Source organism: Nanorana parkeri, unplaced genomic scaffold (assembly GCF_000935625.1).
Source record: "Nanorana parkeri isolate BGI_ZX_2015 unplaced genomic scaffold, ASM93562v1 scaffold4704, whole genome shotgun sequence".
Classification (NCBI taxonomy): domain Eukaryota; kingdom Metazoa; phylum Chordata; class Amphibia; order Anura; family Dicroglossidae; genus Nanorana; species Nanorana parkeri.
This window is the reverse complement of record NW_017310966.1, coordinates 1,269-8,912: the sequence shown is the minus strand read 5'-3', so window position 1 is coordinate 8,912 and position 7,644 is coordinate 1,269. Positions and strand designations below refer to the sequence as shown.

Genomic DNA, 7,644 nt, shown 5'->3' with positions numbered 1-7,644 from the left:
CCTTTAACCCTTTGTGTATTTTTGTTGTTCCCTCCTCAGGGCAAAGGGTTCAGCTACCGGCAGTTCCGGATCGATCGGGTGGAGGACGTGTACACGCTGGAGCAGTGGGATCGCGGCTTCCTCAGTGTCAAGGAGCTAACGGAGAACCTGCGAGGATGTACGCTGAGGTCCGGCCAGGAGATCTTCCACGTCAAGCAATGTATCCTCCCCAAATCTGGAGGTAACGCCCCCTATCCCTTCACTGGGGCAATGACCCTCCTCATTCTAAGTCGTATCGCTGCCGAGTATGTGGGCCAGTACTCTGACGCCTGGCCCGATACTTCCTGCATCCGGAACCCGGCAGAGTCTCATTACACGGCGCCCGGCTTCCTGATTGGCCGGGAAGCGGCTCCATGCTCCCTCGTCCCTTGTGATGAGAGCGCATGGAGCCGACTTCTCAGCCACTTAGGAAGCCGGGGCAGCTGGCCTCGTGCTCCCTCGTCATTGGCCAATCAGAAAGCAGGGCGTCCGTCATTTCACGGCACCCGGCTTCCTGATTGGCCGGCCAGACGGCTCCGGCTGGGTACCGGAGGAAGGCCGGGTTCTGGATGGAGAGGACCCCCAGTATCTTGCTGGTCGGCCCTGCTGGCTGTAAAATGCCGGCATCCAATCAGATGGTTCCGGTATTGTGAGAGCCGGCGGGGCCGACCAGCAAGATACTGAAGCTCCGCCCTGCGGGAGATACCGCCACACACAGCTCAGTGTAGACGGAGGGATCTGACGGGAGAAAGTCTGCAGGTAATCTCTCTGTGTGTGGCCGGCTTATGGCTCGGGGGATGCGGTATATAGACTGGTGGAGGACTGGATGGGGGAGGAGTTGGATGGGGGAGGAGTTGGATGGGGGAGGAGTTGGATATATACATGCGTCCAGCACATGAAATATTCCATTAGGAGTGATGCGTTCTGGGATAGTGCACGCACATGCGTGTGCGTTGCGTGTGGATGACACTGAACCGTCTCTTATATTCCTTCTGCAGAAGTTTCTAACCTGACAATCTGCCGCAAGGGAAGGAACAGCAGAGAGCGCGGCGAGTTGCGGAGCCTGAACCTCAGCCAGCTCAGCTTCCACCAGATCCGCAAGCATGAGATCTCACAGGTGTGTCACATGATTCCTTCTCTGTCCTGTGATTGGCTGTACGTTCTCAGCCCTCCCATTCTCTCTGCACACAGCTGACCTCTGACCCCTGGCGTCATGTGACTGAACCTCGACCACAGGAAGTTACAAATACATTTCCACTTTTGCAGTCAAATTTGAGAAAACCCCCAAAAATGTTCCCCGGGGTCCCGTCCACACAACGTAACGCACAAACTTCTTACATCGTTACATTGTATCCGCGCATGAAGACAGACACGGGTCCATCAAGCACAACCTCTGTGTGTATGCGTGTCCCCGCGTGGTGCGGGCGTGCCAGAGTCTCCCCGCGTGGTGCGGGCGTGCCAGAGTCTCCCCGCGTGGTGCGGGCGTGCCAGAGTCTCCCCGCGTGGTGCGGGCGTGCCAGAGTCTCCCCGCGTGGTGCGGGCGTGCCAGAGTCTCCCCGCGTGGTGCGGGCGTGCCAGAGTCTCCCCGCGTGGTGCGGGCGTGCCAGAGTCTCCCCGCGTGGTGCGGGCGTGCCAGAGTCTCCCCGCGTGGTGCGGGCGTGCCAGAGTCTCCCCGCGTGGTGCGGGCGTGCCAGAGTCTCCCCGCGTGGTGCGGGCGTGCCAGAGTCTCCCCGCGTGGTGCGGGCGTGCCAGAGTCTCCCCGCGTGGTGCGGGCGTGCCAGAGTCTCCCCGCGTGGTGCGGGCGTGCCAGAGTCTCCCCGCGTGGTGCGGGCGTGCCAGAGTCTCCCCGCGTGGTGCGGGCGTGCCAGAGTCTCCCCGCGTGGTGCGGGCGTGCCAGAGTCTCCCCGCGTGGTGCGGGCGTGCCAGAGTCTCCCCGCGTGGTGCGGGCGTGCCAGAGTCTCCCCGCGTGGTGCGGGCGTGCCAGAGTCTCCCCGCGTGGTGCGGGCGTGCCAGAGTCTCCCCGCGTGGTGCGGGCGTGCCAGAGTCTCCCCGCGTGGTGCGGGCGTGCCAGAGTCTCCCCGCGTGGTGCGGGCGTGCCAGAGTCTCCCCGCGTGGTGCGGGCGTGCCAGAGTCTCCCCGCGTGGTGCGGGCGTGCCAGAGTCTCCCCGCGTGGTGCGGGCGTGCCAGAGTCTCCCCGCGTGGTGCGGGCGTGCCAGAGTCTCCCCGCGTGGTGCGGGCGTGCCAGAGTCTCCCCGCGTGGTGCGGGCGTGCCAGAGTCTCCCCGCGTGGTGCGGGCGTGCCAGAGTCTCCCCGCGTGGTGCGGGCGTGCCAGAGTCTCCCCGCGTGGTGCGGGCGTGCCAGAGTCTCCCCGCGTGGTGCGGGCGTGCCAGAGTCTCCCCGCGTGGTGCGGGCGTGCCAGAGTCTCCCCGCGTGGTGCGGGCGTGCCAGAGTCTCCCCGCGTGGTGCGGGCGTGCCAGAGTCTCCCCGCGTGGTGCGGGCGTGCCAGAGTCTCCCCGCGTGGTGCGGGCGTGCCAGAGTCTCCCCGCGTGGTGCGGGCGTGCCAGAGTCTCCCCGCGTTGGATGGGGGAGGAGTTGGATGGGGGAGGAGTTGGATGGGGGAGGAGTTGGATGGGGGAGGAGTTGGATGGGGGAGGAGTTGGATATATACATGCGTCCAGCACATGAAATATTCCATTAGGAGTGATGCGTTCTGGGATAGTGCACGCACATGCGTGTGCGTTGCGTGTGGATGACACTGAACCGTCTCTTATATTCCTTCTGCAGAAGTTTCTAACCTGACAATCTGCCGCAAGGGAAGGAACAGCAGAGAGCGCGGCGAGTTGCGGAGCCTGAACCTCAGCCAGCTCAGCTTCCACCAGATCCGCAAGCATGAGATCTCACAGGTGTGTCACATGATTCCTTCTCTGTCCTGTGATTGGCTGTACGTTCTCAGCCCTCCCATTCTCTCTGCACACAGCTGACCTCTGACCCCTGGCGTCATGTGACTGAACCTCGACCACAGGAAGTTACAAATACATTTCCACTTTTGCAGTCAAATTTGAGAAAACCCCCAAAAATGTTCCCCGGGGTCCCGTCCACACAACGTAACGCACAAACTTCTTACATCGTTACATTGTATCCGCGCATGAAGACAGACACGGGTCCATCAAGCACAACCTCTGTGTGTATGCGTGTCCCCGCGTGGTGCGGGCGTGCCAGAGTCTCCCCGCGTGGTGCGGGCGTGCCAGAGGTCACATGGGGGGGGGTCACGGTCGGTATCCGGCGTTGCGGGGGAGGTCACATGGGGGGGGGGGTCACGGTCGGTATCCGGCGTTGCGGGGGAGGTCACATGGGGGGGGGGGTCACGGTCGGTATCCGGCGTTGCGGGGGAGGTCACATGGGGGGGGGGGTCACGGTCGGTATCCGGCGTTGCGGGGGAGGTCACATGGGGGGGGGGGTCACGGTCGGTATCCGGCGTTGCGGGGGAGGTCACATGGGGGGGGGGGTCACGGTCGGTATCCGGCGTTGCGGGGGAGGTCACATGGGGGGGGGGGTCACGGTCGGTATCCGGCGTTGCGGGGGAGGTCACATGGGGGGGGGGGTCACGGTCGGTATCCGGCGTTGCGGGGGAGGTCACATGGGGGGGGGGGTCACGGTCGGTATCCGGCGTTGCGGGGGAGGTCACATGGGGGGGGGGGTCACGGTCGGTATCCGGCGTTGCGGGGGAGGTCACATGGGGGGGGGGGTCACGGTCGGTATCCGGCGTTGCGGGGGAGGTCACATGGGGGGGGGGGTCACGGTCGGTATCCGGCGTTGCGGGGGAGGTCACATGGGGGGGGGGGTCACGGTCGGTATCCGGCGTTGCGGGGGAGGTCACATGGGGGGGGGGGTCACGGTCGGTATCCGGCGTTGCGGGGGAGGTCACATGGGGGGGGGGGTCACGGTCGGTATCCGGCGTTGCGGGGGAGGTCACATGGGGGGGGGGGTCACGGTCGGTATCCGGCGTTGCGGGGGAGGTCACATGGGGGGGGGGGTCACGGTCGGTATCCGGCGTTGCGGGGGAGGTCACATGGGGGGGGGGGTCACGGTCGGTATCCGGCGTTGCGGGGGAGGTCACATGGGGGGGGGGGTCACGGTCGGTATCCGGCGTTGCGGGGGAGGTCACATGGGGGGGGGGGTCACGGTCGGTATCCGGCGTTGCGGGGGAGGTCACATGGGGGGGGGGGTCACGGTCGGTATCCGGCGTTGCGGGGGAGGTCACATGGGGGGGGGGGTCACGGTCGGTATCCGGCGTTGCGGGGGAGGTCACATGGGGGGGGGGGTCACGGTCGGTATCCGGCGTTGCGGGGGAGGTCACATGGGGGGGGGGGTCACGGTCGGTATCCGGCGTTGCGGGGGAGGTCACATGGGGGGGGGGGTCACGGTCGGTATCCGGCGTTGCGGGGGAGGTCACATGGGGGGGGGGGTCACGGTCGGTATCCGGCGTTGCGGGGGAGGTCACATGGGGGGGGGGGTCACGGTCGGTATCCGGCGTTGCGGGGGAGGTCACATGGGGGGGGGGGTCACGGTCGGTATCCGGCGTTGCGGGGGAGGTCACATGGGGGGGGGGGTCACGGTCGGTATCCGGCGTTGCGGGGGAGGTCACATGGGGGGGGGGGTCACGGTCGGTATCCGGCGTTGCGGGGGAGGTCACATGGGGGGGGGGGTCACGGTCGGTATCCGGCGTTGCGGGGGAGGTCACATGGGGGGGGGGGTCACGGTCGGTATCCGGCGTTGCGGGGGAGGTCACATGGGGGGGGGGGTCACGGTCGGTATCCGGCGTTGCGGGGGAGGTCACATGGGGGGGGGGGTCACGGTCGGTATCCGGCGTTGCGGGGGAGGTCACATGGGGGGGGGGGTCACGGTCGGTATCCGGCGTTGCGGGGGAGGTCACATGGGGGGGGGGGTCACGGTCGGTATCCGGCGTTGCGGGGGAGGTCACATGGGGGGGGGGGTCACGGTCGGTATCCGGCGTTGCGGGGGAGGTCACATGGGGGTCACGGTCGGTATCCGGCGCTAATAATGAAATGTTTCTCGGCAGAAAGCCCATTTGGGTCAGGGGACGCGGACCAACATCTACGAGGGAGTTCTGCTGGTGAGCGGGGGAGGGGAGGAAGATTCTGAATACGAGTCCAGTGACCCGAACAACAACTCGCGGGATCTGCGCGTCATCCTGAAGGTTCTGGACGTCAGTCACCAGGACATCGCGCTGGTGAGGAGCCGCCTCCCCCACACGCATGTACTATGCGTGTCATCTCCCCTCCTCCACACGCATGTACTATTGTGTCACCTCCCCTCCTCCACACGCATGTACTATTGTGTCACCTCCCCTCCTCTTCCCCTGCTCATGTACTATGCGTGTCATCTCCCCTCCTCCACACGCATGTACTATGCGTGTCACCTCCCCTCCTCTTCCCCTGCTCATGTACTATGCGTGTCATCTCCCCTCCTCCTCCCCCACACGCATGTACTATGTGTGTCACCTCCCCTCCTCTCATCTCTCCCTCCTCTCATCTCTCCCTCCTCTCATCTCTCCCTCCTCCTCCTCCGCTCATGTACTATGCGTGTCACCTCCCCTCCTCCACACGCATGTACTATGCGTGTCACCTCCCCTCCTCTTCCCCTGCTCATGTACTATGCGTGTCACCTCCCCTCCTCCTCCCCCCCACGCATGTACTATGTGTGTCACCTCCCTCCTCTCATCTCTCCCTCCGCCTCCTCCGCTCATGTACTATGCGTGTCCCCTCCCCTCCTCCTCCCCCACACGCATGTACTATGCGTGTCACCTCCCCTCATCTCTCCCTCCTCCGCTCATATACTATGCGTGTCACCTTCCCTCCTCCTCCCCCACACGCATGTACTATGTGTGTCACCTCCCTCCTCTCATCTCTCCCTCCTCCTCCTCCTCCGCTCATGTACTATGCGTGTCCCCTCCCCTCCTCCTCCCCCACACGCATGTACTATGCGTGTCACCTCCCCTCCTCATCTCTCCCTCCTCCGCTCATGTACTATGCGTGTCACCTCCCCTCCTCATCTCTCCCTCCTCCGCTCATGTACTATGCGTGTCACCTCCCCTCCTCTCATCTCTCCCTCCTCCGCTCATGTACTATGCGTGTCACCTTCCCTCCTCCTCCCCCACACGCATGTACTATGTGTGTCACCTCCCTCCTCTCATCTCTCCCTCCTCCTCCTCCGCTCATGTACTATGCGTGTCACCTCCCCTCCTCCTCTCTCCCTCCTCCGCTCATGTACTATGCGTGTCACCTCCCCTCCTCCTCTCTCCCTCCTCCTCCTCCGCTCATGTACTATGCGTGTCACCTCCCCTCCTCCTCTCTCCCTCCTCCGCTCATGTACTATGCGTGTCACCTCCCCTCCTCCTCTCTCCCTCCTCCTCCTCCGCTCATGTACTATGCGTGTCACCTCCCCTCCTCCTCCCCCCCTCGCATGTACTATGCGTGTCCCCTCCCCTCCTCATCTCTCCCTCCTCCTCCTCCGCTCATGTACTATGCGTGTCCCCTCCCCTCCTCCTCCCCCACACGCATGTACTATGCGTGTCACCTCCCCTCCTCATCTCTCCCTCCTCCTCCTCCGCTCATGTACTATGCGTGTCCCCTCCCCTCCTCCTCTCTCCCTCCTCCTCCTCCGCTCATGTACTATGCGTGTCCCCTCCCCTCCTCCTCCCTCCCTCCTCCTCCTCCGCTCATGTACTATGCGTGTCCCCTCCCCTCCTCCTCCCCCCCTCCTCCTCCTCCGCTCATGTACTATGCTTGTCCCCTCCTCCTCTCTCCCTCCTCCTCCTCCGCTCATGTACTATGCGTGTCCCCTCCCCTCCTCCTCTCTCCCTCCTCCTCCTCCGCTCATGTACTATGCGTGTCCCCTCCCCTCCTCCTCTCTCCCTCCTCCTCCTCCGCTCATGTACTATGCGTGTCCCCTCCCCTCCTCCTCTCTCCCTCCTCCTCCTCCGCTCATGTACTATGCGTGTCCCCTCCCCTCCTCCTCTCTCCCTCCTCCTCCTCCGCTCATGTACTATGCGTGTCCCCTCCCCTCCTCCTCTCTCCCTCCTCCTCCTCCGCTCATGTACTATGCGTGTCCCCTCCCCTCCTCCTCTCTCCCTCCTCCTCCTCCGCTCATGTACTATGCGTGTCCCCTCCCCCCCTCCTCTCTCCCTCCTCCTCCTCCGCTCATGTACTATGCGTGTCCCCTCCCCTCCTCCTCTCTCCCTCCTCCTCCTCCGCTCATGTACTATGCGTGTCCCCTCCCCTCCTCCTCTCTCCCTCCTCCTCCTCCGCTCATGTACTATGCGTGTCCCCTCCCCTCCTCCTCTCTCCCTCCTCCTCCTCCGCTCATGTACTATGCGTGTCCCCTCCCCCCCTCCTCTCTCCCTCCTCCTCCTCCGCTCATGTACTATGCGTGTCCCCTCCCCTCCTCCTCTCTCCCTCCTCCTCCTCCGCTCATGTACTATGCGTGTCCCCTCCCCTCCTCCTCCCTCCCTCCTCCTCCTCCGCTCATGTACTATGCGTGTCCCCTCCCCTCCTCCTCTCTCCCTCCTCCTCCTCCGCTCATGTACTATGCGTGTCCCCTCCCCTC

The 7,644-nt window shown here is 64.4% G+C and overlaps 1 protein-coding gene across 1 annotated transcript in view; it reads left to right on the top strand.

Annotated features, from left to right (window-relative positions):
- LOC108803994 (non-receptor tyrosine-protein kinase TYK2-like) overlaps window positions 1-1,213 on the top strand; it is a 3,005-nt gene extending 1,792 nt beyond the window's left edge. The window contains exons 3-4 of the mRNA XM_018575767.1: window positions 40-220; window positions 1,017-1,213. Of these exons, the coding sequence (XP_018431269.1) occupies window positions 40-220; window positions 1,017-1,213 (378 nt within the window). The remainder of the gene's footprint in view (window positions 1-39; window positions 221-1,016) is intronic.
- Window positions 1,214-7,644: the final 6,431 nt, after the last annotated feature.